The sequence below is a fragment of the Phycodurus eques genome, chromosome 20 (assembly GCF_024500275.1).
Source record: "Phycodurus eques isolate BA_2022a chromosome 20, UOR_Pequ_1.1, whole genome shotgun sequence".
Classification (NCBI taxonomy): Eukaryota; Metazoa; Chordata; class Actinopteri; order Syngnathiformes; family Syngnathidae; genus Phycodurus; species Phycodurus eques.
The window spans coordinates 15,527,768-15,548,492 of record NC_084544.1 but is presented as its reverse complement, the minus strand read 5'-3'; the positions used below and the strand labels follow the sequence as shown (position 1 = coordinate 15,548,492).

The following is a 20,725-nucleotide window of genomic DNA, read 5'->3' as shown; positions in this document are numbered from 1 at the left end:
GGATTTCGGTGAGGCCATGGAGAAAGACTTCCGGACGGCTTCGAGGAAATTCTGGTCCACCATCTGGCGTCTCAGGAGGGGGAAACAGTGTAACATCAACACTGTGTATAGTATGAATGGGGCACTGCTGACCTCGACTCGGGACGTTGTGAGCCGGTGGGGAGAATACTTCGAAGGCCTCCTCAATTCCACCGACACGCCTTTCCATGAGGGAGCAGAGTCTGCGTTCTCTGAGGCGGGCTCTCCGATCTCTGGGGTTGAGGTCACGAAGTGGTTAAAAAGCTCCTCGGTGGCAGGGCCTAGGGGGTGGATGAGATTCGCCCGGAGTTCCTCAAGGCTCTAGATGTTGTAGGGCTGTCCTGGTTGACACGCCTCTGCAACATTGCGTGGACATCGGGGGCAGTGCCACTTGATTGGCAGACTGGGGTGGTGGTCCCCCTGATCTTAAAAAGGGGGACCGGAGGGTGTGTTCCAACTACAGGGGGATCACACTCCTCAGGCTCCCTGGCAAGGTCTATTCAGGGATGCTGGAGAGGAGGGTCCGTCGGGAAGTTGAATCTCAGATTCAGGAGGAGCAGTGTGGTTTTCGTCCTGGCCGTGGAACAGTGGACCAGCTCTACACCCTTGGCAGGGTCCTCGAGGGTGCATGGGAGTTCGCCCAACCAGTCTACATGTGTTTTGTGGACTTGGAGAAGGCGTTCAACCGTGTCCCTCGGGGGTCCTGTGAGGGGTGCTTCGGGAGTATGGGGTACCGAACCCCCTGATACGGGCTGTTCGGTCCCTGTACGACCGGAGTAAGAGTTTGGTCCGCATATCCGGCAGTAAGTCGGACTCGTTTCCGGTGAGGGTTAGACTCTGCCAAGGCTGCCCTTTGTCACCGATTCTGTTCAAAACTTTTATGGACAGAATTTCGAGGCGCAGCCAAGGCATAGAGGGGGTCCGGTTTGGTGGCCTCAGTATTGCATCTCTGCTTTTTGCTGATGATGTGGTTCTGTTGGCTTCATCAAGCCGTGACCTCCAACTCTCACTGGAGCAGTTCGCAGCTGAGTGTGAAGTGGCTGGGATGAGAATCAGCACCTCCAAATCTGAGACCATGGTCCTCAGTCGGAAAAGGATGGCGTGCCCTCTCAAGGTCGGGGATGAGATCCTGTCCCAGGTGGAAGAGTTCAAGTCTTGTTCACGAGTGAGGGAAGAATGGAGCGGGAGATCAACAGGCGGATCGTTGTAGCGTCTCTAGTGATGCGGACTTTGTATCGATCCGTTGTGGTAAAGAAGGAGCTAAGCCGAAAGGCGAAGCTTTCTATTTACCGATCAACCTACATTCCTATGCTCACCAATGGTCACGAGCTGTGGGTCGGCAGAAATGAGTTTCCTCCGCAGGGTGTCCGGGCTCTCCCTTAGATATAGGGTGAGAAGCTCGGTCATCCGGGAGGATCTCAGAGTAGATCCGCTACTCCTTCACATCGAGAGGAGCCAGATGAGGTGGGTGGGGCATCGGATTCCGATGCCTCCCGGACGCCTCCCCGGTGAGGTGTTCCGGGAGGAGACCCCGGGGATGACCCAGGACACGCTGGAGAGAGTACGTCCTTCGGCTGGCCTGGGAATGCTTCGGGATCCCCCCGGAAGAGCTGGATGAAGTGGCTGGGGAGAGGGAAGTCTGGGTGTCCCTGCTAAAGCTACTGCCCCCGCGACCTGACCTCGGATAAGCGGTTGATGGATGGATGGATGATGGATGGATGGATGGATGGATGGAAGATTGTCTATTCCCAGGTTATGGAGTTTATTAATAGACAAAATAATATTGAGCCTCTCCAATCTGTGACTTGGAACTTGCTTGAGACTTGGTTATGACTTGGATGGGTCATCCAACATTTACTATATAGAGATCTCTGTATATTCTGTACATGGTCACTAAAGTGAACTGTCGCGTCAGAATAAAGCAATAAATGAAATGAAAGACTGCAGATCGCGGTGGGCACGAACTTGTCATTTAGAATGAATTCTGACCATACATGTGTTAATGAACATGCATGGTGCTGCGCAGACAATTGACTGGTATGCATGTGTCATGAATCTGATTGAGTAGTATACTACTATATATAGTAGTATACGCTCATCTTGTGTTGCAGAGTGAAAACATTTAATTTATTAATGAATGAGGCCCAACGAGTGCCAACAGCTTAAATAACAGCCTACAAAGATTCGTTCCACTTTACATTGTTTTAAGTTCTATTGAGTGTTTGAGCTATTGAATGTAAAATTACCAATCATTCATATTCTGGGGATTATTGGGAAAATCATGTTCTGCAGGTTTGCAGACATTCGGTGCTTACCAGATGAAAGCAGGATCACTGCCTGTAAAAGAGCCACCTCAGTGTCATCCAAGTTAAAGGAGGATAGTGAGACACCAAGGTCAAAAATGGCATCCGACACTACACCCAGGCCTCCGTTCTTGAGTTGACCTCGTGTGACTGCCATCTCCCCATTAAGTGTGAGGGTCTCACTCTCTGGATCATAGCGAACAGCAGCTCGCAATGACATGACTTCCATACAGCAGCCTCTTAGCAATATGATCTGGTCTTCAGATGGCAGCTGTTAACAAGAAGAAAAATGAGCTTGAAGTAAGGTATTTCCATAATATAAATAATATTGTCAATAAATATAAAATGGTTGCAAAAATGCCCACACTCTAAAACTAATACACTGAGGAAGTAGTATCAAGCTTTTTTTCTTGTCTTTTGTTTGCCTTATAAAATGTGATTTGATCTTGATCTAAGTTACAACAAAAGACAAGCACAGTCTGCTTAAACTAATGCCACGAAAATAATTGGATTAGTCAAATAGTTCTCATGTTTTTAATGGGACACACCATGAAACGTTCACAGTGCAAGGGTGAAAAAAAAAAGTATGTAAACCCCGTCCATCCATTTTCCTATGCTTATCCGAGGTCAGGCTGTGGGGGCAGTAGCTTAAGCAGGGACGCCCAGACTTCCCTCTCCCCAGCCACTTCCTCCAGCTCCTCCGAGGGGATCCTGAGGCGTTCCCAGGCAAGCCGAGAAACGTAGTCTCTCCAGCGTGTCCTTGGTCGTCCCCAGGGTCTCCTCCCGGTGGGATGTGCCTGGAACACCTCACCAGGGAGGTGCCCAGGAGGCATCCTAATCAGATGCCCAAGCCACCTCATCTGGCTCCTTTCGATTGCAGAGGAGCGGCTCTACTCTGAGCCCCTCCCGGATGACAGAGCTTCTCACCCTATCTCTAAGGGAGAGCCCGGACACCCTAGGGAGGAAACTTATTTCGGTCGCTTGTATCCAGGATCTTGTTCTTTAGTCACGACCCACACCTTGTGACCATAGATAAGGGTAGGAATGTAAATCGACCGATAAATTGAGAGCTTCGCCTTTCAGCTTAGCTCCTTTTTCACCACAACGGACCGATACAAAGTCTGGAATAATGACTATTCCAAGAGGTAATTGGAGTCAGGAGTTAGCCAACCTAGAGACCAATCAATGAGACAAGATTGGAGGTGTTGGTTGAAGCTCACACCAGCTCTGAGTTTTCAGTTCTCAAGAAGTTTTGTAAACCTATGCCTCACACAAAAGAGCAGTCAGAATACCTACAATTAAAAATGGTTACCTTATATTAAACTGGATAAGATCACAAAAGTATCTCTAAAAGCCTACATGTTTATCAGTCCACGGTAAGACAGATTGCCCAAAAATGGAAAAAGTTCAGCACTGTTGGTACTCTTCCAAGTCGTGGCCATCATTTAAAGTTGACTGTAACAATACAGCGCAGAATGCTCAATGAGCACAGCACGACCCTTCAGACACAGCACTTCTGCGCACCCCTCCTCTCCTACCTCAAGAGCAGCTGCCTCCCTCCCACACCGCCTGGCCCTGCGGAATGTACTTGACAACTAATGGACAGCAAAGCATCACTGAACCAAATTTGAATAGGCTGAGGCCGGATACTGGACAAGGAAGGGGATGCAGAGGGGGTGAAGATGCTTCCATTGTGGAAAGAAGGGACATTGGTTAGACACTGAATCTGAGACTGTCTGAAGAAGATAAATAAAAATAAAAGTGCAAGACATTTGCAAACATGGTGGCGATCGACCCAGTATGTCCGGCCGCTGGCCCATAGACAGAGCTGCGCTTAACTGGCGATAGATATACAGACACATGCATTCAACATGGCTCTTTCTTTTTATTTTCCTGCAATGAAGACGCGCTTGGCACTGATAACACTGCTATGCTTAGATTAGTTATTTAACTTACAGTCACCACCAGACATTCATTTACACATTTATGGAGTTAATGTATGCAACTATGAAGTATAATTGATAGATCCCTTTGAATTAGAAAGACGTCCTCCCATCACAACAACCATGACTAATGCAGATAAGAATATTGAACTATCTGAAATGTAGAATCATTATTTGTAATCGTTTGAGGATCTATTCCCTGCGTAGATGTTTGCTATACTTTAGGTCTGGGATATATATATATATATATATATATATATATATATATATATATATATATAGACCTAAAGTATAGCATTTTGGAACTGCTTGAACAAATCTACAGTGGGCCGGTGATGGTGTAACTTGGCCTGGGGGCTGAAGGAAGGTGATCAAGGAATCACCTGAAATGTAGGTTGGTTATTGTAATTTTCACTCGTGGACATTCTGTTTCTAACTAAATAATTAGTTTTTTTTGGGGGGGGGGGATATCATCAGATGAATCAAAATCCTGGTTAAACTCATGGTTAATTCCATTGATATAAATAAATCAGGAACACAAATGTGAAAAGCAAAATGTTGATTTCTTACTGTGAGGGGTGAGAATATCAGTTTTATGAAAATGCGCAATTCGGAACACTGAGTTCAAAACGCCGATTTGTTTGCACTCACAGAGTTAAGTTTTGTGTGAAGGTCAGAAGGAGCTACATTGTGTCTTTGTAGATCTAGAGAAAGCCTATGACAGAGTACCCAGAGAGGAACTGTGGTACTGCATGCGGAAGTCTGGAGTGGCAGAGAAGTATGTTAGAATAATACAGGACATGTACGAGGGCAGCAGAACAGCGGTGAGGTGTGCTGTAGGTGTGACAGAAGAATTTAAGGTGGACGTGGGACTGCATCAGGAATCAACCCTGAGCCCCTTCCTTTTTGCAGTGGTGATGGATAGGCTGACAGATGAGGTTAGACTGGAATCCCCATGGACCATGATGTTTGCAGATGACATTGTGATCTGCAGTGAAAGCAGGGATCAGCTGGAGGAACAGTTAGAAAGATGGAGGCATGCACTGGAATGAAGATTAGCCGAAGTAAAACAGAATATATGTGCATGAATGAGAGGGGTGGTGGGGGAAGAGTGAGGCTACAGGGAGAAGAGATAGCAAGGGTGGAGGACTTTAAATACTTGGGATCAACCGTCCAGAGCAATGGTGAGTGTGGTCAGGAAGGGAAGAAACGGGTCCAAGCAGGTTGGAACGGGTGGAGGAAGGTGTCAGGTGTGTTATACGACAGAAGAGTCTCTGCTAGGATGAAGGGCAAAGTTTATAAAACAGTGGTGAGGCCAGCCATGATGGACGGATTAGAGACAGTGGCACTGAAGAGACAACAGGAAGCAGAGTTGGAGGTGGCGGAAATGAAGATATTGAGGTTCGCTCTCGAAGTGACCAGCTTGGATAAAATTAGAAATGAACTCATCAGAGGGACGGCCAAGGTTCGATGTTTTCGAGACAAAGTTAGAGAGAGCAGACTTCAATGGTTTGGACATGTCCAGAGGAGAAATAGTGAGTATATTGGTAGGAGGATGATGAAGATGGAGCTGCCAGGCAAGAGAGCTAGAGGAAGACCAAAGAGAAGGTTGATGGATGTCGTGAGGGAAGACATGATGGCAGTTGGTGTTCGAGAGGAGGATGCAGGAGATAGGCTTACATGGAAAAGGATGACGCGCTATGGCGACCCCTAACGGGACAAGCCGAGTCTTCGACTGTGGTTGTCCTACCCGATGGGCCCGACCTGAAGGAGCCATGCCTCTTAATCACTCACCTAGCAGTGATTATGTGCGGGTGTCGCACCGGGTTTCAGCACGTCAGTGCTGTTTCCCGGTCCAACATTAAGCCTTTTTGAGTGGTGGCCCAAGCCAAGATGTGGTACCTGTACTGGCCCGTATAGTCATGATATAATAAGTTTGAGTGATTACTTTTTATGTAGCGTCTTTCTGCTGTATTATTGTACTAAGAAATTATTAGTACAACTGCATTAATTGCTATGACGCTGTACTAACCTCACTCACATTGCAATTGCACTAATAATAATAATGCACAATATCCATCCATCCTTCCATATTCTGTACCGCTTCTCCTCACTAGGGTCGTGGGCGTGCTAGAGCCAATCCCAGCTATCTTCGGGCGAGAGGCGGGGTGCACCCTGAACCGCTCGCCAGCCAATCGCAGGGCACATATCAACAAACAACCATTCACACTCCCATTCACACATATGGGCAATTTAGCATCAATTAACCTAGCATGCATGTTTTAGGGATGTGGGAGGAAACCGGAGTGCCCGGAGAAAACCCACACAGGCATGGGGAGAACATGCAAACTCCACACAGGCGGGGCCAGGATTCGAACCCCGGTCCTCAGAACTGTGGGGTGATGTGCTAACCTGTCGGCCACCGTGCCACCTATAACACACAATATAATAAACAAACATTTTATCTACACTGACCATTTTCATGTCAAGATCCATCCATTCATCCATTCTCAATAGCGCTTATCCTGTTCAGGGTCGCGGGATGCTGGAGTCTATCCCAGCCGACTTCGGGTGAAAACCGGAATACAGCCTGAACTGGTTGGCACTCAGTCGCAGGGCACATCATGTAAAGATATTTTTGGTTATTTACACCATAGAGATAAAACAAAAACACATTAAAGTATATGATACCCATTATTTACACACACTGGCCGTATGACATTCCGACAACTGTTGCAGCAATGACACAATGCCGTTAAGTGACACAGTCTCGGTGCGCGTTTTCTCATTTTTATGATAAAAGTTCTTGTTAGGATGGATGGAAGTTCTTGTTAGCACACCATTGATGTCAGCGCAGTATTGGACGCATTACACACTGATGAAGCCTAACTTTGTGTCGCTGCCCTTGTTCCTCACCCCCATGCCGTTGTCCCGCTGCCGGCGTTAGCGTCGTTAGTTTCGGCTCTCAACTTAAACCATATTCGTGCCCGCTGCTTATGCAGTCGAGCTCGTGTTGCGGTTTTTCCTTTCATCATCACAACATCCTGTCTATTCGACAATGTTCAGGTGGGCCTTTTTCAGCGGGTGAAATTTTTTTGTGACTTAGAAATTTGTACTGGCCCGGGCGGGCCACCGTCAATACAGTCGGTGCCTGGTGGCACGACACAGTGGCACAGTGCCTGGGGCCATCGGGCCACCATTAATGTCGACCCATGGTTGTATTTTTTTAAAAGCATGAAAACATACTTGTCTGCTGGGTACACGTAGAGTAATAAAAAAAAAAACCTGTTTGTCTATTTAGAATAAAATAGACTGAGTTTTTTTCTTTTCAATACATTTGACAGCCAAAAACACGGTGTATGGAACTCTTTCGAAAGCAAAACATGCACAAATATCAAATCGACAAATTTTTTCAACTAAATTCCTGAAAAAATAAATCCTTTAAAAATGAAGATTTAAAGAATAGCTTGGTTGCGTTTAAGAATTATAAGAGACTGCAGACGTTTAGAGCGTCGACCTCACAGTTCTGCGGACCCGGGTTCAATCCCCGGCCCCGCCTGTGTGGAGTTTGCATGTTCTCCGGGCACTCCGGTTTCCTCCCAGATCCCAAAAACATGCATGAATTGGAGACTCTAAATTGCCCGTAGGTGTGAATGTGAGTGCGAATGGTTGTTTGTTTGTATGTGCCCTGCGATTGGCTGGCAACCAGTTCAGGGTGTACCCCGCCTCCTGCCCGATGACAGCTGGGATAGGCTCCAGCACGTCCGCGACCCTAGTGAGGATAAGCGGCTCAGAAAATGGATGGATGGATGCACAACTGGGTTAAAAATGAAATGGAGAGGTCATTTCCTTGCAATATCTTTGTAAGAAAAAATACTCATATTTTAACATTCCAGGTATTCCATTCAAGATGGCGCCTACCAGTGTGGTCGCCTCGGTTACCCGCTCTCTAGTATTGTTTTTGTGTTTTTCGTTCGTCTTTGGAGACATTACACGACTCACTTACACAAGGGGAGACTTGCTAACCATAAAGAACTACTCTGGACTTTCTTTCACCAACATTCGCAAATCCGCTCAGTTTTTTCCGCGAGTTACTCACCGGAGCAACGACCGCGGTCCTCGGTGCATGGAAACGAAGGCGACGCCACAGAGGGAAGCGAGCCGGCATCCAGGTGAAACTCCGCAAGAGAGGATAAAGATTGGCGTTTCCGTCCATCCACCTCACGAATGTACGCTCCCTACCCAACAAAATGGACGAGCTTTATCTTCTGATACAGACCAGTAAAGACTTCGGACGTTCCGCTGCCATGTGCTTTACGGAGACTTGGCTTTGTGAGGCTGTACCCGATGGCACCGTCATGCTTCCGGGTTTTCATCTTCACCGAGCAGACCGCATCACGGAGTTATCGGGGAAAAGAAAAGGCGGCGGGATATGCTTCTATATCAACGAAAAATGGTGTACGGACATCACGGAGCTCAGCACACATTGCAGCCCGCATTTGGAGTCGCTGTTTTTGAACTGTTAGCCATTCTACTTGCCATGTGAATTTGCATCATTTGCTGGCGTTTACATCCCACCTCAAGCTAATACGAATGGTGCACTGCTAATGCTTGCCGAACAAGTCAACGAAATTGAAAAAAACACCCGGACTCACCCCTCATTATTCTCGGGGACTTTAGCAAAGCTAAACTCAACCACGAACACCCTAAATACAAGCAGCACATCGACTGTCCCACCAGGGAAAATAATATTTTGGACCACTGCTATACTACGCTAAAAAACGCATACCGTGTTATACCTCATGCAGCACTGAGGTCGTCTGATCACTGCTTAATTCACTTAATACCAAAATATAGACAATAACTTAAATGTGAAAAGCCCATGGTGAAAACAATGAAAAAGTGGACCAATGATGCAAAGATGGAACTTCAAAGCTGTTTAGACTGCACAGACTGGAGTGTCTTTTAAAATTCAGCTGGCAGCCTGGATGAATATACGGACACTGTCACATCCTATAGCGGAAGAGAATGGTTTGAGTGACAAGCAAACGTTTAGCTCTTTAGCTTGCTAGCTTGTTTGTCACAGGTTTAATGAATGTAATAAATAGTTAACATTCCCTGAAGTGGACATCGGGGACAGTGCCTCTGGATTGGCAGACTGGGTGGTGGTCCCCCTGGTCTTAAAAAGGGGGACCGGAGGGTGTGTTCCAACTACAGGGGGATCACACTCCTCAGGCTCCCTGGCAAAGTCTATTCAGGGATGCTGGAGAGGAGGGTCCGTCGGGAAGTTGAATCTCAGATTCAGGAGGAGCAGTGTGGTTTTCGTCCTGGCCGTGGAACAGTGGACCAGCTCTACACCCTTGGCAGGGTCCTCGAGGGTGCATGGGAGTTCGCCCAATCAATCTACATGTGTTTTTTGGACTTGGAGAAGGCGTTCGACCGTGTCCCTCTGGGAGTCCTGTAGGGGTGCTTTGGGAGTATGGGGTACCGAACCCCCTTATACGGGGTGTCCGGTCCCTGTACGACCGGTGTCAGAGTTTGGTCCGCATTGCCCGCAATAAGTCGGACTCGTTTCCGGTGAGGGTTGGACTCCACCAAGGCTGCCCTTTTCAAGGCTGCCCGATTCTGTTCATAACTTTTATGGACAGAATTTCTTGGTGCAGCCGAGGCGTAAAGGGGGTCCAGTTTGGTGGTCTCAGTATTGCATCTCTGCTTTTTGCAGATGATGTGGTTCTGTTGGCTTCATCAGGCCATAATCTCCATCTCTCACTAGAGCGGTTCGCAGCCGAGTGTGAAGCGGCTGGGATGAGAATCAGCAACTCCAAATCTGAGACCATGGTCCTCAGTCGTAAAAGGGCTCCAGGTCTAGGATGAGGTCCTTCCCCAAGTGCAGGAGTTCAAATATCATGGGGTCTTGTTCACAAGTGAGGGAAGAATGGAACGGGAAATCGATAGGCGAATCGGTGCAGTGTCTGCAGTAATGTGGACTTTGTATCGGTCCTAAGCCGAAAGGCGAAGCTCTCTATTTACCGGTTGATCTACGTTCGTACCCTCACCCATGGTCACGAGCAATCCCAGATACAAGCGGCCGAAATTAGTTTCCTCCGCAGGGTGTCCGGGCTCTCCCTTAGAGATAGGGTGAGAAGCTCAAATGCCTCAGGATCCCCTCGGAAGAGCTGGAGGATGTGGTTGGGGAGAGGGAAGTCTGGGCTTCCCTGCTAAAGCTACTGCCCTGCGACCCGACCTCGCATAAGCGGAAGAAAATGGATGGATGGGTGGCTATTTACACAATACCACTCGGCAAGCTGGGAATTCCATCGTCAAATTCCTGTGACGCTACAATATATTTAATTTGAGTTTACTCAAATGGCATGTGAAATAATAAACAAGGCCTATTTAACTAGTGGCTCATTTGATCGTGTTGTGTTTTCAGTAATCAATAAAAAATGGCGGTACAGAAACTCATAGGATGACAAGTTTGTCCAAGTGGGCTTGCCGTAAATAGCTGCTCCTGCACAAAAGATCAACTGGCCAAATCGAAACATACATATATCCAAGCAACAAACAACAAACTCCCTCACTATTCGCTACAAACTTTGGAAAACAAGACGGGCTTCAAAATGTCTCTTTTAAAGCTGAAAAAACGCAAAGTGGATGTTGAAAAGTGACAATTCCAGATGGAATGGACTGAAACTGATTTATTTTGTCTGCTGAACGTAACGGGTATTAAATCGGTGTGTTTACTGTGCAACAAGAGCATAACTGTGATGACGCAATATAATGTAAAGCGCCACCACAAAACAATGCACCACTCCTTTCAAACTTATCCAGAGGGCGAAATAAAGTGCAAAGCCTTCTTTTCAATGGAGTAAGGTGGCAATCAGTCGCTTTACAGAGCAAGAGAGAAGCAGGATAGCATCTCTGCGTGTAGCATGGACACTAACCAGACAGAAAATAAATTTAATGAGTCGGAAACAGTAAACAACTGCACATCTGCTGTCATTGATGATGTGTTTTTTGACAACAAAAGGAGTTTTTCACTTCACCTATTAAAACACACAACATTGCTTTGCAGGGTGGAAGGAAGTTGCAGGAAAACCTTCTGGAAAACCTTGGAAAAACAGAATTTATGTCTTGCTGTGGACCAGTCAACTGATTGTACAGGCATGGCCCTATCCTATTCCATCCATCCATCCATTTTCAGAGCCACTTCTCCTCACTAGGGTCGCGGGCGTGCTGGAGCCTAATCCCAGCTATCATCGGGCAGGAGGCGTGGTACACCCTGGACTGGTTGCCAACCAATCGCACATTGGAACACATTTTAACAAGAAACATGAACTCCATGCACATGATTTGCTCTCGCGAGCCACATAAAATGAAGTGGTGGCCCAGCTCTGCCCCCCGGGCCTTGAGTTTGACGCAGTTAATTATCCAATTATCTCGTGAATATGCTGATTGGCTAGTAACTCTGGGAAACTACGAGCCACAGTGACTGGTGAGCTAAAATGTTCAAAAATGTCTAGCCCCGCATATAGTGTATATCTGTTCCCGATACAGCTTCTCCTCATTAGGATCAGGTGGAACTAGTCTGTACCAGCTTACTTCAGGGGAAAGGAGAGCTACAAGAGTCGTCGCCACTCAATCGCAGTACACATATACTGTAGACAAGAAACTATTCACACTCACATTATTGGCACCTATAGGCAAATTAGTTAATGTTCATGGTCATAAAATGTTATTGATTCTGTGCCTGCACGTACCTCACAAAACATAGGTAGCTTTTTGGCAAAGTCTACCACTCGTGTTATAGCAGGGGTGATAATTTTTGTGAATTGGTTGAATGTCTCTAAATCCACTTTAATTCCTTCTGGGGTATTGACTGTGGATGAATGACCAATATTCGCAGTCTGAAAAGACAAGAAGGAAATTTTAGTGTATACAAACAGAATGAATGAAACACAAACAGCAGATTTAAACTTCCAGGGGGGAGAAAAAATGTGTTCTTGTCTCACCAGTGGTAGGTTATTCAGTCAGTTAAAGATGGGGTTTAATAAATCCAGTTGAAGATTTGTTTTGGGAGCTGTACTAAACTACAGTGTTAAACTGTAACACCAAGTAACACAAAATATAGATACAGTTGAACCTTGTTTTAACAGACTGAAACGGGCGGGGGTCGTCCATTACAGCCAATTGTCTGTTATATTGAAGCACTTATTTTGTGTGTGGCCATATGCACCCATATTACTGTACCGTGCAAAATTATTGTTTTGTACTTTTTTCATGCCAGCCAGCCAAAGGTATTGTAAATAAATATATAAAAGCTTAAATGTCTGAAAAGTTTAAAATTTTATCCAAACGCTGTTGTTGTAGTGACTAGTGGCAAATCGAGGCGAATCGCATTCATGAGCCTCGAGGAATTAGTGTGCTTCCTTTTTTTCAAAATCGGTAAAGATTAGATGCCATAGATGAATGGCTTAAAAAAACCTATTACTGTGCCAAAAATATCAGGGTTTCCCACATATACATTTACTTGTGGCGCCCACTACAAAACAATTTTGGCCACAGCAAATAGATTTTGGCTTTTGCTCCACGCATAAACTAATTCAGTTGACTAATTTGTCCAAAATTATATCGTTTTTAAGTTGTGTAAATGATCTTTATGAAGCCAATAAGGATATATATTCATTCAACCGTTAAGTCTCATGTCCACCATTAAAATATGAGTGTCAGCATCCAACTTTACTTCATACTGCCACAGGACTCATACTGTAAATCCTCAAGCTAAATTCTTCAATAAAATAATTAAGAAAAAGTTCCAACAAAAGTATTTATTTGTAATTTAATGGGCGGCACGGTTGACGACTGGTTAGAGCGTCAGCCTCACAGTTCTGAGGACCCAGGTTCAATCCCCGGCCCCGTCTGTGTGGAGTTTGCATGTTCTCCCCGTGCCTGCGTGGGTTTTCTCCGGGCACTCCGGTTTCCTCCCACATCCCAAAAACATGCATGCATTGGAGACTCTAAATTGCCCGTAGGTGTGACTGTGAGTGCGAATGGTTGTTTGTTTGTGTGTGCCCTGCGATTGGCTGGCAACCAGTTCTGGGTGTACCACGCCCCCATAATAGCTGGGATAGGCTCCAGCAAGCCCGTGACCCTAGTGAGGAGAAGCGGCTCAGAAAATGGATGGATGGATGGATGTAATGTCATGTAAAGTACTGCCTTGTTTTAAAAACAACTACATTGCTACAAAAAATCAAGCTCATTTGCTAACAAATAAACATTTTTAACAAATTTAAATCACACTCATTGTTTTCTCCCTTAATCCAAACCCAATGTTCAATGAAAAAAAACCTGACTGTAAAAATGGCTTAAAAATAAAGATAAAATACAATAAATAATACTACATTCAAAACATGTAGAGTAAAAATAAAATGGTAAAATAAAATAAAACAGTTCTAATGTACATTAAAAGGTAAATTAAATATTAGCTAAAAGCTAAATTAAAATGGTGGGTCTTGAGCCTCTTCTTCGACATAGAATACATGTGAACACACGCATGACTGTTGATCTATATGCCACTGGTCTTTGCTTTTGTCTGAACATGTTTCTATTATGTCTTTTAAAATTATCTAGAAGAAATTATCTGTTTAGTAAATCACTGCTTGTTGCAGACAAACTACAGCCATCCATCCATTTACCGTACAGCTTATCTTCACTAAGGTCGCGGGCGTCCTGGCGCCTATCTCAACTAACTCTGGGCGAGAGTTGGGGTACACCCTTGTGTTCGTTTAACATTAACCAAAAGCCCCAGCCAGCCGCCGGATACCCAAGACCACATATACAAGCTTTTACATAGTATGCAGTATTCCCCTCGCTCGAGTAGCGTTATAACATGCCACACAGAAAGTCTTTGCCATGTCTGTTGACTTGTCATATAAGCAAAAGTACAGACGACAGTACTGAAAAGTACTTTGTGGGTCTTTTTTTCCAACTGCCCAGTGTATAGTAACCATAAAAGAGTCGTAGGTATGTAGAAGGAAATCCTCACCTCTTGTCTGTGCCACTTCGCCGCGGCATCGTAGTGGTTGCGAGATTTAGTTCTCTTGCTGGCGGTTGAGGTCCCGATGGCCGTAGGAAAAATAGTTGGGACCGCAGCTGGTTTCAGCCTCTACCTCTGCTAAGTCTTTCTCAAAACACGCCGGTTCGGAGTGATCAGCACATAGTTTGGAATGCTTGCTAGGCACCCATAGCTGACCACGTTTCTTCCCGGCGATTGACTTTGCCTATCCGCTGGTCAAGTATTCTTTTTTCACTTGGAAAGCCCAAAAAACTGAACTATTTGTACAACCAAATGCCACAGAATAAACCATCCTGAAATTGCTATATCATATGACAACAAATACACAAGGACGGGAACAACAGCATGGAAAAATAGCACACAACACCGAATGAACAGGCTTGTTTGGCTCGTGTTACGTCACAACACCGGATAGAGCCGAAGAGTCGGAAGGCGCTAGATGCAAAAAGCAGAAGGTGCATTCTGCATCATGTTTATCGATTTAACTGCAGTATATCTCCTTTATAATCACTTTGAAATGGCAGATTTGTGTTGTAAAGGGGTTCTAGAGTTCTAAAGAAAATGTTTAACATCTTTGTCTTCTGACCTTTAAGTCTTAATATCTTTGGTTCAGTCGTCAGGCAGAAAGCCTTGATGACTGCAGGTCTGTTAGAAGCTATCTTGAACAGCCAAAGGTTAGATGCAGCAATCATTTGCCAAGCTTGCTTGATGACACAGATGGCTTCTGCTTCCATAGAGAAGTATTTGAGACTGTCATCGTCGTTTTGTTAAATGTGCTGTCTGGTGATCACTGACAAACTTTGCCTCTCCTTGCTTGGCTGCTCTTTTGAAGCTCTAACTGTAGGAGATGGGCTGTTGCCAAAGACGTACATGTATTCTGTAGTGCCTAATGTCATTGCTTGGATTGTTGTTGCGGTACCACAAGAAGCGGAGATAATCCCTATGGTCTTCTCGTACCACAAAGCAGTGAAACGTGTTGAATATCTGCGGTAACAGCCATACATTTTTTCCTGAAGCTTAACAGCACACCCAGCAAGCTGTTGTTAAGCTCAGGCCTAGTAAGCAACATGTCGGTCAGAGAAATTATCTCAAAGGAAGCACTCAAATAGAAGACCATGCGAATTTGCTCTGGCTTCTTGGGATGATAGACCCCAAATGATGGAATGAATCAGCACACTTGGCCATGGTGGAGTGACTTCAGCATCCTGGTTGATGAGCAGCTTCTCCATAAACTCAAGGTACTGTTCCTTCATCGTCGGCTGATTTTGTAGAGTTCAGCAAAGTCAAGAGAGGCGATGGTAGGCATATTCTCTGTTATTGGGTCGCTATAGTCTTGGGAACAGAAAGGCAGTGGCGAAACCCAGCTGTTAGAGCTACAGCACTCATCTTTCATTAACTGAAGAAAACCCAAACATTTCATAGATGACACAAGTTGGTAGTCATTGGGTAACTGACAGAAGACTAACTGGCCCAGATTCTCTCCGGCATCTGTCAGTGTGTGTGACGTGTTGTGAGATTCTTAATGAGGGGCTGACAGTTGAAGTTCTCCTTTACTTGAATCTTACTGGTGCATGGATCCAAGTAAGTAGTACAGCCATTTTCCAAGGTAGAGGTCTTGAAGGTGTGCACTTGAGATGGATGGCCTGTGTGTTTCCCCAAGACACACCTCACCAACATTGACCCACCTTAAGTCAGTTTTTGAGCAAAGGGTGCATCATGGAGACAAGTTAATCTGATCTGATCCCGTACTTCATGCACTCTCAAAATATCTCTCCCCAATAGTAGAAGGATGTTGGCCTCTGAATCAAAGGGAGGAATCTCTCCGGCGATGCATTTCATGTGGCTGTGATGAAGAGCTGCATTTAAAGTGGGAATCTCAGGGCGGTTATTTGGGATCTAATTGCATTCCAAAATTGTTGGAAGTGGGAAACAAATCTCATCTGCTGATTTGATTAAGAACCCACAGGCCCTTCTGCCAGCCGCCTGCTTGAGTCCTGCATTTCTTCAGCGTGTAAGGTTGTGCATCTCCACTGATTTTAAAGCGGTTAATAAATTCAGACCTAGCCAAGTACCGATTGCTTTGTTTGTCTGGTGTGGCATACACACGTTTTGACTCTTCATGTCGTCCTTTGGGAGCACATTGATGAGGCATATCTTTAAGAATGCTCTCTCTCTTTCACTCCGTCTCCACAGACTTCAGTGCACCTAGTGGTAACCTCATAGTCTTCAGGTTCATCAGGCTCCCCGCCATTCTCTGAGACAGGTGATTGGAACTTGACCTTTCGAAGGAGCCAGGCCTGGATGGAGTGCTGAAACGTGGTGAATGCTTTCACATTCCTTACACTGTATTTTCGCCAGGCAATCCCTGGTGACGTGACTTGTGGACGAGCAGCACCGAAACATAGAATGGGCTTTCAGAAACTGTTTGTGGTCTTTGTAACTCTTCTCACTGATGACCTTGCAGTTCCTTAGTGACTGAGGCTTGTCATGAATAGGACAATATTTGGCAAGATTTATATTCCCTTTCTGAGCTCCTTTTTTTCTCTGCAGGTGAAACTTGGGTCTTGTGGACTGCTACGGGTGTCTGAAGAAATTTGACCAGTCTGTCTATTTCTGAAGATGTGGATAGTAAGGATGTGATGTTAAAGCTGGGTCTGTTTGTGTACTAGCCTCGATTCAGATAAAGTCTGCAATTACACTGAAAGGGGGGGAAAGGAACATTGTATTATAACTTATAACTTACTTGGAGCCCACTGATTTCCACTATCCCTGTGTGCCGAATGCGTGCTTTTCCGCGATCGGGAGGTATCTAGATATGAAAGCCCAGTGAGGAATCCATCTAACTTTGCAGCTTCCACCTCCAACAACAGGTCTGCTAGCTCAGTGATTAATGTGGGAATCAATGTATCAGAATCAGAATCAGAATCAGAATCATCTTTATTTGCCAAGTATGTCCAAAACACACAAGGAATTTGTCTCCGGTAGTTGGAGCCGCTCTAGTACAACAAACAGTCAATTTACAGAACACTTTGGGGACATAAAGACATTGACAAAAAACAATTGTGCAAAAAGATGCAGAGTCCTCTAGCACTTAGAGCACTTCGAACGACTAATATTGCAATAGTCCGGTGCAATGACCATTGTGCAAAGGGCGCTGAGACTTCAAGGAGTGTATGCGGTTTAAAGTGACAAGTAGTGCGATCATCTGGGACAATGTCGGTTGTGCAAATGTTACAGATACTCCTCAATCAGTGTGCAAATGGAGCAGATGCTACTCTGGCATGAGTGGCCAGTATATGCAAATAGTGCAGCATGGCGAGACAACTACAGTGAGTGCACAAGTAATAAATAATTGGCCCCACAGAAATGTGACAATGAACTCAAGTCAAAAAATTGCCAGCTTGTTGTAATGGAATTATAGGTTAGGTGTTTAAGAAGTTGATCGCAAGAGGGAAGAAGCTGTTGGAATGTCTACTAGTTCTAGTTAGCGTTGATCGGTAGCGCCTACCTGAGGGAAGGAGCTGGAAGAGCTGGTGACCGGGGTGCAGACGGTCCGAGAGGATTTTGCACGCCCTTGTCTTAGTTCTGGCAGCGTGCAAGTCCTCAATGGTGGGTAGGGGGTTACCCACAATCCTTTCAGCAGTTTTGATTGTCCGTTGCAGTCGGAGCTTGTCCTTTTTTGTAGCAGCACCAAACCAGACTGTGATGGAAGAACACAGGACCGATTCGATGACCGCTGTGTAGAACTGTCTCAGCAGCTCCGGTGGCAGGCCGTGCTTTCTCAGAAGCCGCAGGAAGTACATCCTCTGCTGGGCCTTTTTGAGGACGGAGTTGATGTTGTTCGCCCACTTCAGGTCCTGAGAGATTGTAATTCCCAGGAACTTGAAGGTCTCGACGGTTGACACAAGGCAGCTGGACAACGTGAGGGGCAGCTGTGGCGAAGGATGCCTCCTGAAGTCCACGATCATCTCTACCGTCTTGAGCGTGTTCAGCTCCAGGTTGTGTCGCCCGCACCACAGCTCCAGCCGCTCCGCTTCCTGTCGATATGCAGACTCGTCACCGTCCTTGATGAGGCCGATGACAGTGGTGTCATCTGCAAACTTCAGGAGCTTGACAGTCGGGTTCGCTGAGGTGCAGTCGTTCGTGTAGAGAGAGAAGAGCAGCGGAGAGAGGACACAACCTTGGGGCGCCCCAGTGCTGATGCTGCATGTGGATGAGGTTGCCTCCCCCAGCCTGACCTGCTGTGTCCTGCCCGTCAGAAAGCTGTAAATCCACTGGCAGATGGCAGGTGAGACGCTGAGCTGGAGAAGCTTGGTTGAAAGGAGTTCAGGGATGATGGTGTTGAACGCTGAGCTGAAGTCCACGAACAGGATCCTCGCGTAGGTCCCTGCACTGTCGAGGTGTTCTAGGATGAAGTGCAGTCCCATGTTGACTGCATCATCCGCAGACCTGTTCGCTTGGTAGGCAAACTGCAGGGGGTCCAGCAGGGGACCTGTGACACTCTTGAGGTGGTCCAGTACGAGACGTTCAAAGGACTTCATGACCACAGATGTCAAAGCGACAGGCCTGTAGTCATTCAGACTAGAGATTGCAGGTTTCTTGGGGACTGGAATGATGGTGGAGCGTTTGAAGCAGGATGGAACTTCGCACATTTCCAAAGATCTGTTAAAGATCTGAGTGAAGACTGGAGCGAGCTGGTCCGCGCAGACTTTGAGGCAGGATGGGGACACATGGTCCGGTCCTGTTGCTTTGTTAATCTTCTGTTGTTTGAAGATGCGTCTCACATCCTGTTCATGGATGGTTAACGCAGAAGTCAGAGGTGTGGTTGTGGTCGCGGGTGCGGCCGGGTTGGTGTGTGGAGTGAAACTGTCCTTTTCAAATCTGCAATAGAAGGTATTCAAGTCGTTGGCTAGTGTGCTATTGTTCTCAGCTTGGGGGGATCGTCGCTTGTAATTAGTCAGCGATTGGAATGCACGCCAGACTGATTTCGAGTCGTTCGCGCTAAACTGTTTTTCCAACTTTGCTGCATAGATCCTCTTTGCAATGTTAATTTCTTTAGTAAGCTGGTTTCTAGCTCGATTATACAGGGCCCTGTCCCCGCTCTGATATGCATCTTCCTTAGCTTGGCGAAGCTGCTTAAGTTTAGCAGTGAACCACGGCTTGTTGTTGTTGAATGTCCGAAATGATTTTGTTGGTACACAAACCTCTTCACAGAAACTGATATAGGATGTGACAGTGTCCGTATATTCATCCAGGCTGCCAGCTGAATTTTCAAAGACACTCCAGTCTGTGCAGTCTAAACAGCTTTGAAGTTCCATCTTTGCTTCATTGGTCCACTTTTTGACTGTTTTCACTGTAGGCTTCGCACATTTAAGTTCTTGCTTGTACGTCGGTATTAAGTGAATTAAGCAGTGATCAGACGAGCCCAGGGCTGCACGAGGTATAGCACGGTATGCGTTTTTTACCGTAGTGTAGCAGTGGTCTAAAGTATTATTTTCCCTGGTAGGACAGTCGATGTGCTGCTTGTATTTAGGGAGTTCGTGGTTGAGTTTAGCTTTGTTAAAGTCCCCGAGAATAATGAGGGGTGAGTCAGGGTGTTTTTTTTCAATTTCGTTGACTTTTTCGGCGAGCGTTAGCAATGCGGCGCTCGTGTTAGCTTGCGGTGTGATATAGACTCCAGCCAGTATAAACGATGCAAACTCACGTGGCGCGTAAAATGGTTTACAGTTCAGAAACAGCGACTCCAAATGCGGGCTGCAGTGTGTGCTGAGCACCGTGACGTCCGTACACCATTTTTCGTTTATATGGAGGCATATCCCGCCGCCCTTCGTTTTTCCCGATGATTCCATGTCGCGGTCCGCTCGATGAATGTTGAAGCCGGGAAGCGTGACGGCGCCATCGGGTACAGCGTCGCAAAGCCAGGTCTCCGTGAAGCACATGGCCGCGGAACGTCCGAAGTCTTTACTGGTCTTTAACAGAAGATGAAGCTCGTCCATTTTGTTGGGTAGGGAGCGTACATTCGCGAGGTGGATCGACGGGAAGGCCAATCTGTGTCCTCTCTTGCGGAGTTTCACCTGAATTCCGGCTCGTTTTCCTCTGTGGCGCCGCTTCCGCATCCATGCGCCGAAAACCGCGGACGCCGCTCCGGTGAGTAACTCGGGGAAAAAACTGAGCGGATTTTCGAAAGTTGGTGACAGAAAGTCCGGAGTAGCCTCCTTGATGGTTAGCAGGTCTCCCCTTGTGTAAGTGAGTCGTGTAAGGTCTCCAAAGACGGACGAAAAACACAAAAACGAAGACAATACTAGAGAGCGCGTTACCGAGGTGGCCACACTGGTAGGCGCCATCTTGAAATGACCCCAGGCGGGGAATGTTAAGGACTCTTTGAA

The 20,725-nt window shown here is 46.2% G+C and overlaps 1 protein-coding gene across 1 annotated transcript in view; it reads right to left on the bottom strand.

Moving 5' to 3' along the window:
- Positions 1 to 20,725, bottom strand: part of thrb (thyroid hormone receptor beta) — a 47,956-nt gene that overhangs the window by 16,159 nt on the left and 11,072 nt on the right. The window contains exons 5-6 of the mRNA XM_061664249.1: positions 12,025 to 12,171; positions 2,334 to 2,592 (exon numbers count right to left, since the gene is read on the bottom strand). Of these exons, the coding sequence (XP_061520233.1) occupies positions 2,334 to 2,592; positions 12,025 to 12,171 (406 nt within the window). The remainder of the gene's footprint in view (positions 1 to 2,333; positions 2,593 to 12,024; positions 12,172 to 20,725) is intronic.